At 38.9% G+C, this 25,313-nt stretch overlaps 1 protein-coding gene and 1 long non-coding RNA gene across 3 annotated transcripts; one reads left to right on the top strand and one right to left on the bottom strand.

Annotated features, from left to right (window-relative positions):
• Positions 1-2,049: 2,049 nt before the first annotated feature.
• Positions 2,050-3,042, top strand: LOC105439674. The gene is made up of 2 exons (XR_971369.2): positions 2,050-2,193; positions 2,734-3,042. It is a non-coding gene; the product is annotated as an uncharacterized LOC105439674 (long non-coding RNA).
• An 822-nt stretch (positions 3,043-3,864) lies between these two features.
• On the bottom strand, positions 3,865-16,661 carry LOC100890742. Of its 2 annotated transcripts, XM_003724946.3 has the most exons (5): positions 16,444-16,659; positions 12,037-12,147; positions 9,318-9,429; positions 8,496-8,557; positions 3,865-5,207 (listed from the first exon to the last, which is right to left on the bottom strand). In XM_003724946.3, the coding sequence occupies exons 1-5, from the start codon at positions 16,472-16,474 to the stop codon at positions 5,194-5,196; spliced, it is 330 nt and encodes a 109-aa protein (XP_003724994.1). In that variant the 5' UTR covers positions 16,475-16,659; the 3' UTR covers positions 3,865-5,193. The 2 variants fall into 2 exon arrangements, with proteins under 2 accessions (XP_003724994.1, XP_011667214.1); XM_011668912.2 differs by lacking the exon at positions 3,865-5,207 and having other exon boundaries at positions 7,128-8,557; positions 16,444-16,661.
• Between the last annotated feature and the right edge of the window lie 8,652 nt (positions 16,662-25,313).

Raw genomic sequence — 25,313 nt, 5'->3', positions numbered from 1 at the left:
CCGCCGCTTTTTACAAGCAAGTTAACATACATATAGAGGGTTTTTTAGAAAAATCCTTCACTTTCATATTCACAGCAAAACGGTTAATACTAAAAAGACTTTTTTAAGATACATTGTGCATTGCACAAAAATTTCTTATAACATTAATAAAAGACATAGAATCACATTGAATCCCAGTCTCCGATAACGGCCTAAAGACGAAATGCCTGATCAAATTTGTACAAATCAATCCTATATTAAATTTTTGAAATAATAAATTTAAAAAACAGAAGTACATGTAGACATAACAACATTAGGGTGTTCATACTGCTTTCTATCTCACAGCTACGAACAGATAACGTATGGTTTGATCGGTTGTAAACTCGATGGACACCATGCTAAGTCCATAAAGAATTTGGGGAATCATTCTTTCCGTTGCACACGAAGCGTCATTTATGTGACGTAGGACTGCGTTATCGACTAGCATGGTCTTTGACTCACCATGTGGAGCGCCGTCGTAGAAAAAACTATCAAAATGAACAGAGCTAACAATGAGTTGGGTCACTAGCGCATGAACCTATTGGTCTGTTGGTTTGATTAGCCTACGTCAGAGCGCATCCAGCATGCCGCCTCGTGTGCAACGGGTATTTTGTTAGACGTGACGAAATATTCAAAGGGTGGATATTAATGGTTGATAAATGAAATTTGTAGATAATCACGATGACTCTACCTAGTTAATTTATACATACAAGAACAGGCTAACGAATGTAGAAAATATAAAACTGATAATAATGATATTGAGAATAATTAAGAATAAGAATAAGAATAACTAGGAATATCGCAATCTGTATTGCCGCGCAATGCGAATGTATCCCCCGGCAGCGGCAGCGATTTTGTGTCATGTTTATGTTCGAAGGAGGGACAAACATCCCCTCTCCCCTCCCTGAAACAAAGGATGATGTAGAGATCGCCACTATTGTCAAGACTAAGAGCAGCATTACCAAAACTTTGTAGTTTGTAGTTTATAGATTATAGTATAATACACCTCTGTAGAAAATTTGAAAGAAATCCGGTCAAGAGATGTGGCAGTTAGAGCGCACAAAAGACAGCCACCAAAATATGACCCTTGGCACTATAACAGACGGAAAACAGGTGGCAGCATAACCAAACACTAAATATGTTTAGATTGTACTAAGACACACCTCGAAACAACATTTGAAAGTAATCTGTCAAGAAATGTGGCTGTTAGAGCGCATAAAAGACTTATGACCTTTGACCATATAAAAGACGCAACAATGAGGGCAGCATCGTGTAGATATGTAGATTGTACCAAATTACATCCCAATTTAAAATTTGAAAGAATTCCGGTATGAAATGTGTTCTGCAGAGCGCACACTAAAGACCCACCAAAATATGACCTTTGACCCTATAATAGACGAACACTGGTGGCAGCATCACCAAACACGAAAGATATGTAGATTCGATCAAGATACACCTCCTTACAAAATTTGAAAGAATTCATTCAAAAATGTGGCAGTTACAGCGCACAAAAGGGACAAATGACTGTAGACCTTATAAAAATTGAAAAAATGAGGGCAGCATCACCAAAATGGAGAGATGTGTAGATTGTACCAAAATACTCTCTATGCAAAATTTGAAAGATATACGTCAAAAGAGCGCACACTAGACACCCACCAAAATATAACCTTTTGATCCTATAAAACACAGAACACTGGTGGCAGCATCACCAAAAACTAAAGGTGCATAGATTTTACCAACATACACTTCCATACTCAATTTGAAAGAAATCTGTCATGATGCAGTTAGACCGCACACTAGAGTGCACACAAGATATCTATCAAAATATGACATTTGACCCTATAAAAGACGGAGCACTGGGCGCAGCATCAGCAAAATCTATAGGCTTGTTGATAATACCAATGGACATCTAAATTTGAACGAAATACCTCGAGAAATGTGGCCTATAGGCGCACACAAACCATCCACAACTAAATGGAACTTCGACTGCGCGCAGTAAAAAACGATGTCCCCGCTATAGAGTAATTTTACAGTGAACCAAAACCAAAATGGAAGCATACAATACCAATAATAACAATAACAATGATAATAATAATAATAAACATTTAGAAGGTGCAGAAACATTCATACATTTCATGTAAAAATTGTCCTTACCAATAAGTCATTTACTTAAAAGTACTATGTCCCTTTTGCAGCCAACCTCAAATTCTGTAGAACTCAGTTTGCAGGAATTATGAATATGTCATTTATGTCCTAGCTGTGAAATTTCAACGTTAGCAGTGTCCTCATATTCAAATTATGCAAGGAAATCCGTTTACTTGCTAGACTTCACTGTCAGACACTATTGAGTGACTGACTGGCTTTTTTTCTTCTTTGGTAATAACATACATGAAAAGAGTTGTAAAGGGTACATGAGCATTTGTCTACATCAATAACCCACTTCTTGTCATGGCCAAGATTAAACTGATTGAATCTTTGCGCAGCATAAAACGTATGACCATTCGGTACAATTGTCTGAAAATCAAGACTATTACTTTTGGGCTCTATAGCCCTAAAGTCGATTTGACAACTAATAGTCATTATTTTCCCACTTGAAGACATTTTCAAGCCCCACCTTTTTTAGGGAAGTTCTAAATTAGTATTATCTTTCAAATGCAGTTGGAATTTAACTTTTTAATTTTTTGGGCCTGCAAATGGGACATAGTACCTTTAAAGCAGTATAAAGTGCGCTCAATTCAACTTGTAGACCACTGAACAGTCCTTAGGATTAGGAACAGATAATATCTACCGGTACATAATTATTTTAAGTCACTTCTTAAGTAGTGATTATAAGTAAACTGAAAACAGCAAACAAAATTAATGACAAAATAATAGGGCTCCATTTAGTATCCAATTGTTTTGAACAGCTGTTTAGTGGGTGTCTCGGGTATTACCATCCCTTTGGATAAGATTTAAAAGGAAACATCATTAGTTAATTAATATAATATAAAAATAAACATAACTCGTATATCAATGAGAAATCTAAATGAAGTGATGTATAAAAACTACAATAATCAAAATAATCCAAATACACATATCCTACATTTACCAGCACACTGCAGTCCTTCCTATGTGAATATGTGTTTATTTGCTCATTCAACAAATGCTTGAATCAATTTCCTACTCTAACCTTATTCATATCATCGACCACGACACAACACTATTCTAAACCTTAACCCCAACCTAATTCCAACTGTAAACCTGAACCTTCGACAACATAACATCCGGAGCGATTGCCGCAGGAGAAAGTGTCTGGTCACGGAATTTATCCCTCTCTCTCTGTGTCATGCTAGGCATATATTCAGAAAGGTTCACCACCGTATGTCACACATTTGCATTTAAAATGTTGTTTTATCTAGATCTATGTCAATAATTTCATTATATGAATGCATATACATATATTTGTTTATGACAGCCTTGTCATTCTAAATTTGTACACCTATATAAATTATAAATGAATATATAATAATTTAACACCAAAAAGACATTTCTCACAACTATGTGTACTTATAGATCTATGTCAATAATTATAATAGACCAGTGGCAAGTCAACCATTAAAGCAAGTTACTGTGAGTCAATTAAAGATACAAATCTGGGGCACACATGAATGATGTCATTTATAAAAATATCAGATGGTACAATTCACAATTTGTTACAACAGTCGATTTACCCTTTGATAGGAGGAAGAAATAGAGCAAAACCACACTGCCCTAAGAAGTACACTTAAAAAGACTGTTCACATGCATATAAATCAGATAGAATACCTGTTAAAATACATTCAGAAATTGCTAATCATGAAGGCAAAGATTTTCATGAATGCAATTTAAAGGCAATTTTGATAGCTTTAATTGGCTATCCCACAGAAATCATATATTTGGATCGTGTTGTTCGTCAGAGTAATGTTTGCACATTTCAAAAGTGATACCAAAGACTTGTACTGGATTGATTTCTCTTAATTAAGTGTTATTTGAACACTTCATATTATACAGTGTAGCCGAAAATTCCGGAGTGATGTCTTCTGAGCAGGGATTGTGTAGCAGTGGTTGAATATTATTAGAGTGAATTTCATGCGGCAAAGTGAAAAATGGGATTATATATTATGTACCAACATTATGAAATTATCATTGAAAGAGGACTTTTAGGGTCGCAGAATATTTTTTGAACACCTGGTCTTTGGGAACATATTCCAGACATATTCTAATCTATATTCTTCTGTATTGAACACTATCGCAGAATTATCCCGGACATTCCTTGGCATGCATCAATACACAAAAGTCCTGCTGCTTTAGGGCAAAAGATGAGAATGAAAGGTATTAATGCCAGACAAAAGCTATTCTCTCTGATATTCATAAGCATTTGCATGGGATTGGGTACCTTACTAAAAGCCATGTACTGTAACATTATGGTGTATAACACATTTGTATGTCTATTCAGCATGCAAACATGGCTAAACTACAGAAATGTCCCATACATTGCGTGAGAGTGTATTTGAGTTTCACGAGGAGCAACTTTCTGTCTGTGAGATTGCAACCAGATTGGAAATGAAATTCTCTACCGTGCAGTATACCATCTAGTAATTCAAGAAAAAAAGGGGGGAATCAAGAATCTGGTGGGCAATTATGGAAGAAAAGGGACGCCCAGTTCAACGATAGACAATTACATCAAGGGATTGGTAATGAAGTCCAGGAAGTTGTCTCTAGAGGATCTTTTAAAGCAGGCGGAGGAGGCTACTGGTTTTCGGGTCTGCATGCACACAACCAAGACTTGAACAGGTTGAAAGAACGTGGGATGCATGATAGAGTCATGCGCTAGAAATCATATATCAGCACACACAAAAACAGACAAAAACGTTTGAACTTTGCAAAAAAACATGTTGGCAAGTCTATGCATTTCTGTGAATTCGCCTCATGGTTCGACGAGTCCCAAAACAACATGTTTGGCTCCGATGGTCCCCAAAGAATTTGGCGACATTCTGCAGAAGAAAGCAACCCTCAATGTCTGGACCCAACTGTGAAGCAAGGCCAAGGGGGTGGCAGTATAATGGGATAGGGGTGCACCACAGCTGCCGGTGAGGGCACCCTACATTTTATTGAAGGGACGATGATTGCCAAGATGTACCAGGAGATCCTGTGCACTCAGATGATCCCATCTGCCACAAGAAATGAATTGAATTGAATTGAATCTACAAGATTTATTGACAAAATATCATAGTCACAGCTAAAAGCTGATAAATCTTAAATATACAAATAAAACTGCAACATATAAAATAAATCCAAATAGTCCTTTGTAAAATAGGCGAATATGAAATTAAGATATTTAGTAATGGGATTGATACAATAAATGAATAGAAAGGAGAAGAAAGAGAAGAAAAAGGAGGAAAAAAAAAGTTTTAAAAAAGGGGAAAAAGAAGAGGGTTGAAGAGGGTATGGTTGATGGTAATAAAAGAGTGTTGATACGTTTATAAAACCAGTAATAAAATCAGCAAAAAATTAAAAATTCAGTAAGGAAACTGTTTCTGACCAGTGTAGATATGAAGATAACTTTTCTGCAAGTCACTCTTTTTTATTTTTATTTTGTATTGTTGTATCTAAGTTGAGGGCTGCCGGCATGTCAAGCTACTTTGCTTATTTCTGTAGCCCCCCTGCATCTAATGTATGTTAATTATGCATTCAATGTATACGTTTAAATTCAATATATTTGTTTAATATCGTTTATTATCTGTATAAAATTATATACACTTGAAATATTGTATCAAGCCATATTATGTTCATGAAAATGTATGATGAAAAAAAGAAAAAAGATGCAGAAACCAATAAATCAAATCAAATCAATTAACACGATAGCCTTGTCAATAAAACATGAAAATTATTTCTATTTACATAGTGTATTTGACAAGTTGTTGTATTATATTTTATACATATTGTTAAAGGTAATACAAAAGTTTTGGTACAGGGTCACGAGTTTTGTTCAAATGAACATATTGGAAGCATATGCGATCCTAATATTCAGTGATCGTTGTCGCGTTGAAATCGAGTCTAAAGTTATGAAATTGTAAATAATTAACTCTTTATGTTGTATAGCTCCCTCTCAAGGTCAAGATATTAATTAGGCTATAAAACGATGTTTCTTGACCGATTAGCTATTCTTGATTCGAAATTATAAATCACAACTACATATTCTGAGATTTTCATGGTTGTAGCTACCATTTTACGGCCTTAGGCACTATTTGAAATTTATCAAAATTTACCAGGAGCACCGTTTTTTTTTTTTATATTCAATTTTTCTCGAAAGCAGAAGTGTTTGAGGTGCTTATAATACATCCTCAGGGGCATCCAAATATATCAAAATTGTAAAGAATCACTATCCACCCAATTTTCTAAATTTCCCAAAACTTTGTATTACCTTTAAGAATAATGGCTCTATGCAAGTATTTTAGATAAATATGCAATTAAAAACATGGTTGTCTCAGTAGAAGTGCAGACAACAGTTATAATAAGTAGGTCCAATAGTAAGAATTCAGTATATAAACCAAAAAACAAACAAAAAAGGAAAGCTTGGGCGCCATTTCATCTTCCAAAAAGACAATGATCTGAAGCAGTCTGCAAAGCAAGTTCAGGCCTTTCTCCAGAAGAAATTGGTGAATGTCCTCAAGTGGCCCCCAGATAAACCACATCGAGCATCGTTGGGATGAGTTAGAGCGGACACGTCCCCCAGAACCACCCAGCAGGAAACAGAGCCTGAAGGACATGCGTCAGCGTACCTGGGAGAGTCTTGACCCAGCGATCTGCTACAACATGGTTGATAGCATGCCGCAGAGGCTACATGCAGTGAAAATAGCCAAGGGAGGACCAACCACATACTAAACAAGGACTTGTGAACTTGCTGAATCGCCAGAAACCACCATGTGTCAAAATTATATGTTTTTGTGACCACAAAACTGGAAAAACTCTAAATATTAGACCAACTAGTATGAAACTAAGTCTGTTTCATTTGCTGGGGACACCTTTAACAATTATGTTCCAGCCAGTTAATAAATGATATGTCGATATCTTTTTTTTTTAAATCTCAGTTTGATTTATTTTTTCTGGGTGTCACAAATAATTTTTGGCTACACTGTTCTCATGATGAAATCCTTGGTCGGTTTTGATAAGGCATGGCAGCACATTTGCAGCTTACATTTATAACAATAATAGTGGGCTCATGTCTGTCTGACTTGACACTCCTGGCGCGGCTGATTATTACCCTGGCTTTAAATGTCAAGAATATTCAATGGTATACACAGGGTGAATACAACATACAGTTAGTTTGGAAGTTAGAGTAACTCTTAAAAAGGCAATTTTGGGGCAATTCATGTGTGTATTAATGACTGATTTTTTTTTTTAATTCACCACCGATGAGAATTGATGAATGAGTGGTCAAATGATGTTTTTAAAACTTGGTAATAAAAAAAAAAGAGTATACATTAAAATACCATCTGATTTTTCTATCAAGCATGATATACAACATAGCTCTGAAATAAACATTACATTTAGATAAATTCATATGGCAAGAGTATCATTGCTATGCTTCAGCAATTTCTGATTTTTTTTTTTTAAACATCAATTTTTGATTCAGTTATTAAAATTGTTGAAAATTTAGACCTTTAAATATTTAATACCCCATCTATATATCCCTCATGTTAAAAAAACATAAATAGAAGAATAGACATTCAAGACAAATTCACCATGTACTGACAAATGCAGGGCTTGATTGATTAACCTCAATTTGTGCTACAAATACATTTCTATAAATCATTATGGTCTGGGATGGTATTTGATTCAATATCTACATGTAAATCAGAAATACCATTTTCCTCAAGTATTTTTCAACTTTTGATATTCTGTTGAATTGTTGGCTAGGTATTTTACTTGAAATCTAAGAAAGCTGGCCAGCAGATTTGAGCCAATGTTTTGAACGCCTTGACCGGTTCCCCCTTCAATTACACCGGTCATGATAATCTGCGCAAAAGCAAATTAAACCTGCATAATTAATGCAACATGTTTCATAAGCTTAATTTTGGATTGGTTCTGTGTCACCATAACTATAAGAGAGCAGTTTGGCTAATGGTTGGCTTTCAAAAGGAAAAAACTTCGGGGATGATGTAATCATCTGAATTTAAAAAAAGGCTTAAGCCCTTTCACTTGGCCAAACTAAGTGTTAAGTAAAGTATTGACTCAATCCGAATACTGAATTCAATCCCGGGAGGCCGGGACTGTTGTTTATCAAGTTGGCCTAAAGCTACACTGTTACACAGGAGTTGGAGAATTTTCAGAAGGTAGCATAGGAGATGTATCTTTTTTATCTCCTTTTTCAGGTGCAATGTTATCATCCTTTGATCCATTTCCTTTATCTAATGGAATGTTTTGATCTGACTGAGGAGAATCAGTAGTGTCCGTACCAGTTCTAATATGATCAATCCAGCGAATGATCCGGATAATCAGAGTCCACCTCCGGATCTTCCTACAAGTAAAAAAAAAAACAATAAAAAAAATCATAGAATTCTTACACGTAGCAACATGGAATATCTTACAGGAACAATGAAATAGTAATCACACGTTTTGCAAATATGATCTTAATATTGATATATTTTGAAATGTCCTATATCATTTCGGTTTGACATACTCTGTAGCTCCCTTTTCATTTGCTTTATAAATCATTTTCCATTTTCTTTTTCCTTCTTAATTAGTTCTTCCATTCATAATTTTTTTAAATCTATGCTTATCAACCATCTTTTGCTTAAAGGTAAAGACCAGTCTTGGAAACGCCCCAATTTCAAAAAATGAAATGGAAGCTCTTATTACCAATCATGTGAAAGAGTATGTTTTGACTAATACATGATGATAAAAAATTGCCAGAAAACTGCCTACTCTTTGATATATTTGGTAAATAAGTTTATCTATTGGTGTGTGAAAGATAAATGCATGTGTCACACACGTGTGTGTAGTCCCATATACATCTTTCTGTGTACAGTGCTTGTAATTCTACGAAGACTGGGCCAAATTTCTTTTCATTTTGATGATTGATTCCAGAACCTTGCAGTACACACCAATACTCATATACTAGATGATCAACCTTTTCTGATCGATTCCACAACGTTTCTTTCACAATGCAATCGCATGACCATAACTGGTCTTTATCTCTAAACAGGTAGACTAATGTCAACAGAGGTTCTACAATGTACTTTTTGTATAACTTATGAATAAATGTTTCCAAAACTTACTTCCAAAAATGATAACATAAGATGCAGCAGACAGCAAAGGCAATAAGTAATGCAAGAATAATCCATAATGCCAGTAGATTTTTGGGGGGCCTGCTTTCTACACACCAAGAGGCTGAGTAGAGATTTGAGAAATTACAAAAGTTAAGTTGACTTGTCAGAGAACACATTATTTTTTATAATCTTGTTAAAGAGAAAGCTGGATTTAGTTTAAGCCTAAGGTGAAAAATGATTTATGAGCTTTTTCAAATGTGGAATATTATCCTAGTATGCCATGTTCCTAAAAAGCATTGCTCTTTAAAGGCCCACTGCACTACTTGTAGCTACTTGCGCCCTCTATATAGCAAACAATGCCTAATCGGTGACCATTGGTCCCCCATGATCCTCTTTTTCTTATGTTAACTGAGAGCCGAGTTGATGAGATAACCACCTGTCCAGTGACCTTGTAGGGCGGTCTAATCCCTCCTGTAAACTATGGCAGATAAGCTTTAACTGCTATCTTAATTCAAAATGACTAGCAGGAGTTTTAGACCCCGTTTACAGTGAGCAAAAAGGCCGGCTGGGCGAGCCGCGGCCTGGCCGCATTATTTTTTTATGCGGCACAGATTGGGACATGGTGCGTGTTGAGCCTATGGGAAGTACGTTCTTTCCCTTCTGAATAGTGTCTGCACGTACGTGAGACTAGGCATGTTCGCTAGCGCATTAGCGCTGCGAAGAAGTTTTAATATCCATCGCGAACTATGTGTTTAGATAACATTCCTCTTCGTTTAAGTTAATTAAGTTTTATTGACTAATTATTGTGATGTTCTCCTTATTGACGTGCTGCCTCCTCTTCAGATTTTCAATTGCATTTTAATTGTTGATGTAATGATTTTCTATACGGTAGTGGATTACATGTAACACTATTAAAAATAGACCTCTACTACTAGTACGCACACGACCACTATTAGTCTGTAAATCAAGACCCCTTTAAAAAAAAGCCCCAATCTGTGCCGCATAAAAAAAATAACGCGGCCCGGCCTAGCACTGTAAACGCGCAAAAGGCCAAATGCGAGGCCAAACTGGCCGTGCATTTGGCCCTGCTCTGCAGCTCGCCCCGGCCTTTTCTCACTGTAAACGCACGCAGGTCCAAATGTGCAGCCAACTGTTACCCTGGAAGTGAAAGTTCGCCGTGTATAGGAAAATGGGGAAAAGATTCACTGCAAATCGCGCGTGACCGGATCTGCACTGTGAACCCCGGCGCGCCCCCCCCCCCCCCCAAATAATCGTTTGTTTACATGCAGAGCGCCACTCTGACAAAATATTGAAAGGTTACAATTCAGGCCGCGGCCGAGCCTGCCACTGTAAACGCACAAAATTGCGGTGCCGAGTAGGCCTGGCTCGGCCGCGGCCCTGGCCCTTTTCTCACTGTAAACGGGGTCTAAGACTCGTACCAATTTTTGATTTTCTGATACCACATGTTACTGTAGTTTAGTCTCATGTATCCATATCTATTTCTTGTGTTTTAATGGTCTGTGATTTTTAGCAACTGAAGATGATTCCAAAATCTAATAATAAACAACAATTGGCCAAATGTATTTTAGTACATGATCTACAAGTCAGAGTCTTCAAGGCAGTTTCGCTCACAATAAATTCCATGAAAATGTTATTTTTCAATTCTTCAGGCCTATATCTTCACCTTTATAGCAATAAGACCAACAGATAATGGAAACCTAGAAATGGTAATAAAATAGTCAATGTTCTCCTTGCATTTGGGAATGACGATTCATGAAATGTCAAGTACACAGAATATGCATGTTTTATGCTGTGTGTACTAGATGAATCCTACAATATCCTACAATCTTTTGTTTTTTGACAGAAGAAATGTACATGTATACATTTGGGCATATTAAATGAAGAACAAAAATTTTAAGAGTGACAGAATGAACAGACAAAACAGGAGAGACCACTAAGTATTAGAAAATATGTAATTTCAAAAATAGTGTTTCAAAATAATATCAACGATTGCCCCCCCCCCCCCCCCCCAAAAAAAAGCATCATGAAAATTGTGTATACATACAGGTCTATCTTAGAATTATATGGATATAAATGTACTTTCTTATGAATTGGGGGGAAAAAAGTGGGGTCTACAAAATGTTGGCAAATAAACCAACAATTAAACATCTTTATTTTTGTAAGTTTGTAACAAAATTCCTTCCCAGGTTTTGCCTATCTGTATGCAAATGAACAGAAGTTAATGATGGCATCTGGATTTCTATGTCATTTAAAATGGATAACATTTGTAGGTTTCTCTTTTTCACAGAACTATTAATACTCAAAAAAATTCAGATGATCCCTCTAGTACGGTATGTTGTTTCTCATGCACCATACAAAAACAACACTATGGAGATCTACAACATCTACAGTAGTTCATACAATGTAAGAAAATTAAATTAAAATCACATGTCCCAGATTATGTAGAGCCTAAAAAGTCAAAAAGTCTTCAGCTGCGTTTGTTATTCACAATAAGCATCATAATACCCAAATATACGCACACAAACTAGCAAACTAGCAAAGTATATGTAAGAGCTCATCTAAGAGTACATTTTCTTAGTTTATCAGAATGTCCATCTTTATGATAGAGAATACCGTAGTGTATTCATCTTGAATTATTTCATTAATGGATCGTTACAAATTACAGAATGTACTTAGTAGGCCTATAGTAAGCTATAAATACACTCACGTTTGTCTGGGAGGGTAGCAAAGTCACGAAGACAGCTTCCGCAACTTGAAACGTCCTCATTTGGGTTCAAGCATACATCTTCCATCCTTCCTGAAGTGTAGGCACTGTAGTCTAAATAAAGAATTTTAGATCAACAGTTGAAAGATGATCATCATTGTTAATAATATAAAATATTCTTATAATATGGCAGTGGGTTCTGAAATATTAATCCTCCACCACCACCACCACCACCACTACTACGCCCACCAATGAGTTTTAAGAGATGGAGTCATATCTAGCTCTTTCCCTTTGTACCATCTTCGATGCCGCCAGGAGAAAATATTTCAGGCATGTGCTTCTGTGGATCTTCCTTGCAGATAATTACGTAGACTAAAGATTCTTGCCTAGCTGCAAACTAATGGGCCACTTTCAAAGGGAAATATTCTTTTGTATTGATGATTAATTTTTGCTACCACTCGTCTGATAATACTAGCAGTACACAGTGCTAACCTTTATAGGAGGCAAGCGATAGGAAATGGAGCAAAATTTCCTGAAATATTAATCAAAATTACTTGACTGGGCATGAGTGGGCACTAACCTGACATAACATAATAAAGAACTGTACATGAACAAATTCACTTTTTATTATCGTGAACCGGAAGTAATCAGAAAAGTGTCAATTGCAGGTTTATGATTGTCAAATGTTACTATTCTTCACACATTAAAGCTGCTATCATACATTGTAAGCAAATTTCTTGACACAATTAGGCTTTTGTATTCATATTTTATCATCTGTTAGATTTTCCCTTTGTTAGTTCAAATAAGAAGTGAAATATTAAGGATTTTTATTTGTGAAAAAAAATCACTTCTCAAGCTTTCCAATGATATTGGGCTTTATTGGCGTCTTTGAACCTCGGAAATCAAAGCGTACAGCACACCTGTAGATCACAAGGTCCGCGGTTCAAGTCCCGCCACGGCACTAATGTCCTTTGGCAAGACATTGATCTACATTTGCCACTCTCCACCCAGGTGTTAAAATGGGTACCCGGTAGGATGCGAAAGCTAATGTGGTTTGATTAGCAAGTGGCGCTTGTAAAATGGCGACTGGCTGGAATGCTCCCCAGGGAGTGGAGAATGTGCATACCTTGTGTGCGGGTAAGCCTGAATCCGATGACCGGGGTAATAATAATATGTTGTAAAGCGCTGTGATACACATGTATGTCTGTAAGAGCGCTATATAAATGCCAATATTATTATTATTATTATTAGATTCTATTGTGCAACCTTAGAAAAGGGCAGCTGCTTGGAATAATTGTTGCCAGTTGGGTTTCCAGTACTTTCCAGCTCTTAAAACTCTTTACTCCTTACTACTACTACTACTACTACTACTACTATTACTATTACTACTACTACTACCACCACCACCACTAACACTACTACTACTACTACTACTAGTAATATTAATATTGAGAATAATAATAGATCTAGACCCAGCATCATCATCATCATCATCATCTACAGCTAAATCTACGCTAACCTCTATGTACGTGCTTGCCTGGCTAGCAAGTCAAGGGTTAGGTCATAATATGAAATATGAAATTGATATCACCTATCCTTAATTGGCACCCATACCCCTGCTTGAAAAGTGATGTACAAAAACCTAAAATGCATCTGTAATCACCCATTCTGGCACCCAACAAACCTTGAACGGTTGAACCTGATGATAATGAGCTTACATGTGCATATGCGATTAATATTTAAAAAAACTCTGACCTTATTATCATCAGGAACATGTGGATGGTAAGCAAATCCTTATCACTGAGGTATAAAAAATTCACATTTTTGGTTAAATCTTTGACCAATGTATGCTCAGCTCAGCTCAGAGTGCTTTGTATGAGAAGAAAGAAAAGTCCACTATAACTCTAGGGAGCTCCGCCGCCGCAGCCTCTACGGATTTTAAAGACAAGGAGAAGAATTTTAAATTGGATACGTTGACTGCCATATTATACTCCAAAAAAGATGAGAAACTTGACATGAAAGGGGTAAGAAATATAACAACTCATATCATTCATGACCATTATTTGAACAATCGAAAATTAAGTTGAATTTTTAGTATGTTTTACTTTTAGTAGGGTATTTCCACGCCAGAGTTACGGGTCAACAGTACTAGCGCCTGTTTTTCATGTTTTTATTAATTTAAACAAATTTTAAAAAAATATTTTTAAAAAGGAGGTGGCCCCCAAAAAGGAAGCGAGCTTGGATATGCTTTTATGCTAAACATGATTATTATTATTTTTTTTTTAGTTGGCCAGATGAAACGTCGGGTTAGGACGAAGAATCAACCTTTTTCCACGTCAAAGGCTTCTTCAAATTATAATTTGAAGTGGTTGGAACTGTCACACATTAAGTGCAAACAAACTAACAAAGTAGTTGAATTCCATGTACCATAGTCTGGTGTTTATTCCCCGCACTGGGTATCAAGTCTTGTGTATCGCATATACATCGTGCACATGCGATCTGACTGTGACTGTGCCATGGACCAGTGATGGCCTGGTGGTAGAGTCGCTGCCCAGCAAGCAGTAGATGGCAGGTTCAAATCCCGCTGGTTCCAAGATTTTTTCTGACTTGCTTTTCAATTACAGATCGATCAATCGATCTTATTTACTGGGTGAAAGCCACAAATATGTTTAAACTAATGACATTGTTATCTTTCATTTCATACTAAAATTTCTATGATTTATGTTTTCGGCAGTTTGTTTAGCTGCACTGTTCACAAGAGCCGTGTTTAATGCTATTCTGTACCCTGATCCTGAAATGAAATTGAGAAAAAAGTATTTAATTGATCATTTAACATGTGAATTTGCTTTTGGTGAAATTTCAGCAAAATATACGGATGGGAAATATGTTTTTTGGGATGAGGAATGTGAAATGTCATGAAAAAATGACAGCCTGATTAGCGGTTTTCGCGTATTAATTTACATACATTTTGTGTAATGAAATAGAATCTTTCAGTCACATTTGGGATCACAGCTTTTGTTTTAAAAACAAAGGAAAACAAAGCAATTAAATACATGATTGCCGGGCGTTTAGAATTGGCATAACTTTCTTATTACTTGGGCCATTAGGATAAATGAGGCATCAAATAAAAGATCTTATCAAGCTCTGTTTGATGGTAGAAAGCAAGACAGAGCTTGAATTCTGACTCTGACTGAGAATTAATTTTTTTTGTAACGCTATTATATTAATTATTAACAAACAGTAACACTAACAGTAACAGTAACACTAACAAAGTAACATCTAGCTACATTGTTTCTTCATTACTAGATGTAGATTCTACATATAGATTGTGATGTTATTGTTTGCGATAATGGTGATACAGATATTGAAGAAGATTGTATAAAGCAAGTGTTCATATTATTCATTTGGAGGATGAAAAGTTGAATTTTACATTGTTTTGTGCCATTGCGAGTTGGCTCAGTCGGTAAAGCGTCCGTCTGTCAAACCAAAGATCCCGGGTTCGACTCCCACCCAGGCGGATGACTGAAGCCTGCATTGTGTGTTAACGTGCCCCTTCCCTTGTAGACGCAGGTTATGTCACGGGGAAAACATTCCGTCCCTCGGATAGGACGTAAAATGGAGGCCCCGTGTAGAGAAGAGTCACTACCACCACACATAGGAGCATCACTATCCTGGCTGTGTAGTAAAAGCTGTGCTTTTGATTCTCAACATTTCAAACACCACTGTACAAAACTCAACTGATTTCACTCAAAATCGGTACTCTAGTGACAATCAATGACACCTAAATAGCAGTAAATATATTTTTTTTAACTTACTGATGTTAAAAAGAATAATTTATAAAATCAAATTGTAAGTCTAGTGTCAAACTTTGCTTACAGCTGCCTCGACATGATTGTGTACAGTCTATGCGATATTGTGTGGTGTGTATATTTGTGTATAGACTTCTAAGTTAGGTCCCTGCCTCACAGTCACAGCATGTATGCAGTGCTAGAGGTCAATACGCTTTAGCATTGACTCTATATGCTTTGCTGGAGCAGGGAGGTGGAGCTGGAGTGACTACCACTACCTTGCACGTTAAGAACCCACTGCACTATTCGTATAATTAAGAGTAGGTCTAGGGGAAACCCCGGTGTAGTGGTTCACCTGCACACACCCCCAATAATATAGTAGGTCTACGATAATACTCTGTAAAGAGGTCTGTACTCATAGGAAGAAGAAGATTGCAGCGCTGAACATGCTGAATGTGGTGTGTTCGTCTCTAGGCCTAGAGTCTACTCTAACTGTCTGTTAGATCTAGTCTATACTAGTCTACTAATCTGCTAATTAATTTGAGACAAATTTAGATGGCTTTCCTGATGATATTTCATGCAAAATTTCTTTATAATGATAAGCAATGATTCTTGTCCTTACCTTTGACTTGTTTCTTGTCTGTTATGGTCATTTAGTAGATGAATTACTTGAATTCTGAGCACTATTTCAGTAACGCAAAAAAGTCCAGCTCGTGTAGCTAGTCCCACACACGTATTTGTATGTACCTTACGTGCCGTGCGTTGATCCTGGCCGGAATCACGTAGATTATTGGTATCCGAAAAAGGCCGATTTAACGTTGCCAATTTCGTGATGACTTTATGAAACTAGCGATTCATCGTAGTGCAAAAGGCACGGAGATTGTCGCTGAATGCGGACCGCGCTGGTGCAAAGAAGCACTATTCTAAAAACGTATCCGAAGTATATTCATTTTTGCTCGAGGACAAATGACGTAGTCTTTAATTCAGGATCGTCTATTTTTGGTTGTAACAAATAAATCATGAAATGAACTATTCGTTATCAATGGCTAAAAAATGGGGGGAGGGATGAGCACCCAGGAAATAAAGGCTAATAGACTACTTAGTGCAGGCGTATTACACTCCTTATTACTAAATCAAAGATATGTCCCATTTTTTGTAGATTTTCTTTTTCTACACTTTTCCTTTCTTGTTTGCTTCAGAGTTCGAGTATTTTTCTGATTCGTTTAGTCCATCAATCGATTGTTGTATCCTATATGTCTTAGAAAATGGGACAACTGGGAAGTTCAAGGGTGAGCTAGGTATAGACAGGCGCGGATCCAGGATTTCTTAAGGAGGGGGCCCAACTTTCTTCTTTTTGTTTTGCTCCCGAAAATTTGAAAATCGCGCCGGCCGAAAAGTCGCTCAGTTGGGGGGGGGGGGGGGGGGGTGGGGGGGGGGGGGGGGGGGTGGGGGGGGGGGGGGGGGGGGGGTGGGGGGGGGGGGGGGGGGGGGGGTCCTCGGGGGATTTTCAATTTGCACCCCCCCCCCCCCCCCCCTTGAGCGCCAGGGGGGGCCCAACCCCCCAAAAAAGGTAAAAATCACGTGATTTTACATGATTTTTTTTTCTCAAGGGGGGGGGGGGCGGGCCCCCCGGGCCCCCCTGGTCCATCCACTGCGTATAGAGGTGAAGGAAGTCAAGAAGACATTTCGATATTGTATAGAAACTGGTCCCAGAATGCATTGCATTCCCTATCCACCAAGTAAAGCGAGGGGGAGGGGGTAATTCCGAAGAGTTAGGCAGGCACGAAGCCATAGGCGCCGGAAGTGGGGGGGGGCAACGCATTTTGCCCCCCCCAAAAAAAAAAAAAAAAAAAAAACGCCCCCCCCCCCCCCCCCTTCCCAAAAAAAAAACAGTAAGGAGTAAACATCGTTTGTATTTTTAACCCAAAAGAACATAACAATAATAAAAACCTGAATTAAATCACAATCACGAGAATGGAAAGCGTGTCTGTTTTTGTTGTTATTAAGGGGTGAGAAGACATGAGACCCTGAATGCTGCCGTACTGATGGGGGGGGGGGTGTATTTCTTATTCGATACCAGTGATTTACGAATGTTACTGTTATGACATGATTTTCTGGTCAAGTCAAAAACCTTTTTATGCGTTTGTTGGAAAATAATAAATTCCCCAAATTACAGTCGGGCGAAAAATACGCTTATTTAGAAGCCTTTAAGTCATGATCTGCAAAGTGGCTGGGCTCGAGCCCCCCCCCCCCCCCTCACTTTTTGAAAAAGTATGTTAAAGAGAAAGAAAGAAAGACAGAGAGAAAAAATAGTGACCTGCCAATGTCACAAAATAGGTATAGAAAATGCTCATCTGACGTATTAAATGCCTGAAATCCCTGAGCTTCCGGGGCTCTGCCCCCCTGGACCCCACCAAGGGCGCTAAGGCGAGCCCATGGATGCTCATCTGACCGTAATTAAACATCTAAAACCCCTGAGCTTCCGGGGGCTCTACCCCTGGACTCCACCAAATGTCCCTAAGGCGCCCTGGATGCTCATCTGACCTTTAATTAAATACCTAAAACCCCTGAGCTCCCGGGGCTCTGCCCCTGGACCCCACAAGGGCGCTAAGGCGGGCCCCTGTCCTCATCTGCCCGTAATTAAACACCTAAAACCTCTGAGCTCCTGGGGGCTATCCACCTCCCTGAAACACGTCAATGGCCTTAAAGAGGGGCCCCTGGATGCTCATTTAACCGTAAATAAATACACAAAAATAAACCTGAGCTTCCGTGGGCTCAGCCCCTTGACCCCCTGCCGAGGCTCATGTCCTGGACCCCACGCCAATTTACGCTCTACCTGACCTGCATGTAACGTGTAAGACTGGTGGTGATACAGATTTTCCGTCTGCCTCCCCCCCCCCCTTCCGAGTTTTTTTTCTCATTACGTCACTGCCCTGGAAGGTGAGCCCCCTGGAATGTTTGCCCCCCCCCCCCATCCCAAACTGCTTCCGGCGCGCCTGCACGTAGCCACGGGGGCACTAATTCCAGAACGGTGGAACTTTTTTAAACCCCTTTTTTTTACCTCGATCGATTACATGTATGTGCCCCCCCCCCCCAACATCAAACTCTGGCTACGTGCCTGGAGTTAGGTGAAAGGAAGGGAGAGGGTTTTAGGGTTAGATTGTGTTTTAACGAAAGAAAAAGTCATAATTGCAATTCTGTATAATATATGTTTGAGTATACAGTCTTTATTCTGAAAAAGCAATGCTTGCAGGGGCGTCGCTAAAGGGGGATATTGTCGCTAAAATTGCGCTGCCGGTCGGGTAAAATAAGAAAAAGGGAGGTAAATGAGAGGGAAGGGAAAGAAAGAAAAAAAGAGAGAAGAAACAAAGAGAAAAAACAGAAAAAGAGGAACGAAAGGAAAGAAAGAAAAGAAAAGCAAAGGAAAAGGAAAAGGAAAAAAAAAAAGAAAGAAGAAGGAAAAAAAAGAAACGGATGAATGAAGGAGAGAGAGGGGGGTTGTTGGGTGGAGTCGATCGTCTCGTCGAGCCCAGGTCGAAAATCCCATAGAGACCAATAGAGACCATTCAAACCATCAAAACCAATAGAAACCATAGTACCCATAGAAACATGGGTGTCGATCCGGGGGGGATGGGGGGGATCAGCGCGACGCAGGTGGGGGGGGGGGGGGGGTTTGGGGGGTAAACCCCCCCCCCCCCCTTTGGAATTTTTTTTTGTGTAAACCCCCCTAAAAAAAACCCTAAAACCCCCCCCCCCCTTTTGTTGTTTTGTTTTTTTTTTTTTTTAATTATTAAAAAAAAAAAAAAAAAAAAAATTATTCCCATGGCGACCTAAAAAGGTGACCTTAACCCCCCCCCCCCAACGGAGCAAAATGTCAAACTTCCAAATTTCGAGACCAAAAAAAAAAAAAAAAGTGTCCTCTTACCCCCCCCCCCCCCCCCCCCCCCCCCCCTCCCCCCCCCCCCCCCCCCCCTCCCCCCCCCCCCCCCCCCCCCTCCCCCCCCCCCCCCCCCCCGCTTATTCAGCGGTCGGGGCTGAGTCGTTGCGATTTTTTTGGGACCAAAAAAAAAAAAAAATTGTGTCCTCTTACCCCCCCCCCCCCCCCCCCCCCCCCCCCCCCCCCCCCCACCCGCTTATTCAGCGGCTGGCTGAGTCGTTGCGAAATTTTCGGACCGATTTATAACTGTTAAAAAACCCCCCCCCCCCCCCTTGAAAAAATCCTGCGTACGCGCCTGGGGGGATATATCCCCAATATTTTCAGTGGGGGGATGGCCTGTACAATCACCCCCCCCCCCAATAATTCACCATCAAAAAAAAAAAAGAAAATGAGAAAAATTAATGATGAGAGCCCAATGAAGAGTAGTTAATGGTTATTACTCGCAAAATGGACCATCAATATACACATTTTGCTATCTCATTTTCATAATACATACATATATAAATAGAAAACGAAGTAAATGAGACGACCGTATATGAGACAAGAATAATCGAATTCTCGCTTCATCAGGGACTGATGAATCTATTCAATTTGTTCAATCAACAGCATCATATAAATGCAGTGCGCCAAATGCAAAGCCGCAGCGTTAAGAACACGAGCTTAGTAAATGTTAAGCGCGAAGCGCAAAAGTGCAAAAAAAGAAGAAGAGAGTGGGAGAGAGAGATAATGAGTCGAGAATGATACAACAAATCGTCTTCTTTCTTTAATAATTTAATGAAACATCAGAGCTTCCGCGCTTCGCGCGGTAGGAAAAACTCCCCCTCCCTGGACCCCACCCCCTAGGAGGTGCTCACTACCGCCCCCCTAAAATAAAATCCTGCCTATATGCTTGAGATGATAATAACCCAGGTAGCATGCATGTGGGACATACATGGGTCCCATGCATATTCTCTTAATGTTTATCTTTATTGAAAAAGTTAAAAACTTGGAAGGGAGGGGGTGCAACCTACCACACGCCTCTACCTCGTGGTTGCTTTGATCCATTACCGAAAATATTTTGGCACCTATCATCCCCCCCCCCCCCTCCCCAACCGAGGATACAAATCGACACCCTTGCATAGAAACCAATAGAAATAGAAACAATAGGACCAATAGAAACCAATAGGACTAATAGAAACCAATAAGACCAATAGAAACCAATGGGACCAATAGAACTAAGACACATAGAAACCATAGAAACCAATAGGTCCAATCGAAACCAATAGAAACGAACAGCTAAATCTATCTCATGCATATTAATGATTACTTTACACGTTTTTCACAGAAAAATACATTTATCATAATTTGTTAAGTAACTTATGACAATGCACATCAATTTTGTGATTTTTATTTTCTTTCGGCAATTAATGACCAAAAGATTATTTGTCTAGGTCCAATCGAAACCAATAGAAACGAACAGCTAAATCTATCTCATGCATATTAATGATTACTTTACACGTTTTTCACAGAAAAATACATTTATCATAGTTTGTTAAGTAACTTATGACAATGCACATCAAGCTACAAGCTACATGTTACAATTACATTCACGTTTTAGCAATAGATATATTGATTATAATGATTACTAAACCAAGAAACAACATGTATGTATATTATATAGAATAGTACAAGCCTTTAGTTGAATAAAGGATGTTCTTAAACTCACTTCAAGTGAACTTTGTGATGGAGTTAAATGCAATTGAGATTAGAAATATCTTTTTGGCGGACAGTTGCTAAAATCGATTTTTAATTACCATTATTGATTTACCAATAAAAGCTAATGGATTATTGAACCATTAAAAACCAATAGGCCTATTGGTTTTCAATAAGGAATTCAGAATATGGGACCATTAGAAACCCATAGAAAGATCTCTAATAGAGCAACAGGAACCCATAGGAAATATTTAATGGACCAACAGAAACCCATCATAGAAGAAAATATTTAATGGACCAACATAAGCCCATCGAAGACGTGGGTGGATGTTGGTCCAATAGAAGCTTTCTGTTGGTCCATCAGCATTTTTTCTGTGGGTTGGTGTTGGTCCAATATATATTTTCTATTGGTTTCTGTGGGTCCAATATTTCACTTTCCCTATTGAACAGGCACGTAGCCAGAGTTCGATGTTTTTTTTTTTGTTTTTTTTTTTTGTTTTTTTGGGGGGGGTCACCTACATGTAATCGATCGAGGTCAAAAAGGGGTCTAAAAAGTTCAACCGATCTTGGAACTTTTAGGGGGCACGTGCCCCCGTGCCCCCGTGCCCCCCCCCCCCCCCCCCCCCGTGGCTACGTGCCTGCTATCTAAACCAATAGACACCAATATTTCGAATGGTTTCTGATGGTCTAATAGGCTATCGGATCGTATTGGAATTTCGACCTGGGAGGGAGCAGAAAGATACCGCATATAACGTTGCTGTGTCAGGTCAGCTGTGTCGACATTCTTGCTTGATCCTCTAATACTATATAAATGCAGAAGTTTGAAGTCGAAGAAATGTATATAGCGGTCGGCCGGAAATTTTTTTTCCCCCTACGAACTATGACTTTTTATCGGATGTGACGACTTCGAGTGAGACTACAACTACAAAAGAGCGGTGGGGCAGTCACTCCCCCCCCCCAAAAAAAAAAACTCGGCCAAAGAGAGAGAGAGAGAGAGAGAGAGAGAGAAGAGAAAAAGGGAAACATTTGGAAAATTCAGACAAGGGTTAACAATCGAGAACGATAAAATCGAATCGTCTTCTTTCCGCTAATAATTTAATAAAACGTCAACGTTTTGCGCGAGAGAGAGAGTGGGGGGGGGGAACTGAATTCAAACAAGAATTAAGAGTCGAGAACGGTACAATGAATCGTCCTCTTTCTCTAATAGTTTAATGAAACGTCAAAGCTTCCGCGCTTCGCGTGAGAGGGGGAAACTGATTCCAGACGGGATAAAGAGTCGAGAACAGTACAATGAATCGTCTTCTTTCTCTCATAATTTAGGTAAACGTCAAAGCTTCCGCGCTTCGCGCGGGGGGGGGGGGTAAACTCAATTTAGACAATTAGGGTAAATTAAGAGTCGAGAACGGTACAATGTATCGTCTGACTTCTTTCTCTAATAATTTAAGGAACGTCTAAGCTTTCGCGGGTGGGGGAGGGGTGGGGCTGAATACAGACAAGGATTGAGTGTCAAAAACACTATAGAACGAATCGTCTGCTTTCTCTAATATTTTAAGGAAACGTCAAAGCTTCGTAAACTCAATTCAGACAATTAGGGTTAAGAGTCGAGAACGGTGCAACGAATCGTCTGACTTCTTTCTCTAATAATTCAGGCACGTCTTCGCGCGGGAGAGGGGAAACTGAATATATATATAAGGATTATTAGTCGGAAACGGTACAACGAATTGTCTTCTTTCTCTAATAATTTAATGAAACGTCTAAGCTTCAAACTTTGCGCAGGAGGGGGGAGGAACTGAATTCATATAAGGATTAAGAGTCGAGAACGGTACAACGGATCGTCTTCTTTCTCTAATAATTTAAGGAACGTCTAAGCTTTCGCGCTTCACGCGGGAGGGGGGCTGAATTCAGACAATAATTATTAGGGCTAATTAATAGTCGGAAACGGTACATTGAATCAACTTCTTTCTCTAATAATTTAAGAAACATCAAAGCTTCCGCGCTTCGCGGGGGAGGGGGGAAACTGAATTCAGACAATAATTATTAGGCCTAATTTAGAGTCGGAAACTGTACAGCGAATCGTCTTCTTTTTCTAATAATTTAATGAAACGTCTAAGGGAGGGGAGAACTGAATTCAACAATAAGGATTAAGAGTCGAGAACGGCGCCAAAAACCGTCTTCTTTCTATAAGGAGGGGGAACTGAATTCAGACAGTATGAAGAGTCGAGAACGGTACAACGAATCGTCTTCTTTCCCTAAAAAATTGAATGAAACGACTAAGCTTCCGCGCTTCACGCGGGAGGACCTTCACCCACTGGGCTTTTAGTAATTTACTTGCCTACTACCGCCCTATAAAATAAGATCCTAGCTACGCGCCTGGATTTAAAATAGCTACGATGCTGACTAAGTTGACAAAATGATACCTAAACTTATGTCGTCGAGGAAAATGACCATTTGCGCATACGTATGTATAGTTTCATAAGAAAAACAATTTAGCCTTCGGCCCCGGGTTTAAAGGGTTGAATTTGTAGACATTGGGACATTACATTTTGTCGGTAATCGCTGGCCTCTACACCCCCCCCCCCCCCCCCCCCCCACTTAAAAAGGTCTAGCGACGCCCTTGCCCTCAAGACGGAACTTTAATGATAAACTGGACAGTTTCATTTAAGAGAGACTTATACATTTTTCCTATTTCCATATGGAAATTTTATAGCTACAAAAATCTATTGCTTGAATGCAACCTTCTACACCATATTTTGGCCATTTGACTGTGAGACTTAAATAAAAATAAAAATAAAAGAGAAAGGAATGAATATTGAAACCGAACGGTTTGAGAGGGAATAATTTATAAAAGAAACCGAATTTATTTTAAATATTTTTTCTGCATAAAATAATATGTTTTTAAACTCTGTAAAAATCACGTTAACTCTTTTGGACCACAATATTTATTTTTGTATATTTGGCTCTTGGTTGAAACATTTTTGACCGCCAGAAATATTTACATTCTCGAGCGCAAAGCTGATAAGGGAGGATGTAGCAGTATCCTGTTTATGTGATTTAGTCAACTGGCATAATATAATGTATATTCAGTCAGAGGGCGCACTCATACCTTTTCATAAACACTTTCCTCACATGTTCACCTGTGTCAAGAATAAACTTAAATGTAACAGGGGAGAGGTGGAGACGTGGAGTCAGGATATCCCTCAGTGCCCAAGCGCTTTATTCTATCTAAAAGATGTAAAAATAGAAGCTAATAATGAGCGAATCGAAAAGATACTGTAGCGAACGTACGCTGTTGTAGGCGATGCGTGGGTATCGTGTACAGGGGACCCCCCCCCCCGGTAATGGCGAACGTACGCTGTTGTAGGCGATGCGTGGGTATCGTGTACAGGGGAGCCCCCCCCCCCCCCCAGTAATGGCGAACGGACATAGCGCCTGGGGGAGGGGGGGGTACTCACCTAATACGGTATAAGGAGATGTGCTGCTTTAATGGGTCACTTTTTTGCAAAAAATCCCTTAACATGGGGTGTAATTTGTGCTGCAAAAATCCCTAAAAGTGCCCTCACTTTTCAGATCTTGGTCTTAAACATGGGTTACTATTTTTTCAGGATAATATCTCACCCATAATCTCGATAAAATGACAATTCCAGATGCAAAATTTAGCAAAAACAATTGAAATCATTTCGCTTTTTCATTCGCTTCTGACATAAACGGGTAATCCCACCCCACTCGAGCGTACGCAAAAGAAAATTCTGTGGGGTTTCATACTAATAATTCAAGAGTAAGAGAGCACTTTCGAGATGTACGGCTCCTGTGTGCTGCTCAGTTTGCTTTTGTTGATTTATCCCATAAGCCCTTTCCAATTTGCT

This window comes from Strongylocentrotus purpuratus, unplaced genomic scaffold, assembly GCF_000002235.5.
Source record: "Strongylocentrotus purpuratus isolate Spur 01 unplaced genomic scaffold, Spur_5.0 spur5_scaffold_6, whole genome shotgun sequence".
Taxonomy (NCBI): domain Eukaryota; kingdom Metazoa; phylum Echinodermata; class Echinoidea; order Camarodonta; family Strongylocentrotidae; genus Strongylocentrotus; species Strongylocentrotus purpuratus.
The sequence above is the reverse complement of the archived record's forward strand: the minus strand, read 5'-3'. Positions and strand labels throughout refer to the sequence as shown.

What these genes read in the sequence shown, in the direction of transcription:
- LOC100890742 (XM_011668912.2), bottom strand. Translation starts at nt 16,474, where the DNA reads ATGACCATAACAGACAAGAAACAAGTCAAAG. An exon ending in TGCTACCCTCCCAGACAAAC is followed by an intron (nt 9,430 to 12,036) that starts GTGAGTGTATTT and finishes ATCTCTACTCAG; the next exon opens with CCTCTTGGTGTGTAGAAAGC. An exon ending in TTATGTTATCATTTTTGGAA is followed by an intron (nt 8,558 to 9,317) that starts GTAAGTTTTGGA and finishes TTTTACTTGTAG; the next exon opens with GAAGATCCGGAGGTGGACTC.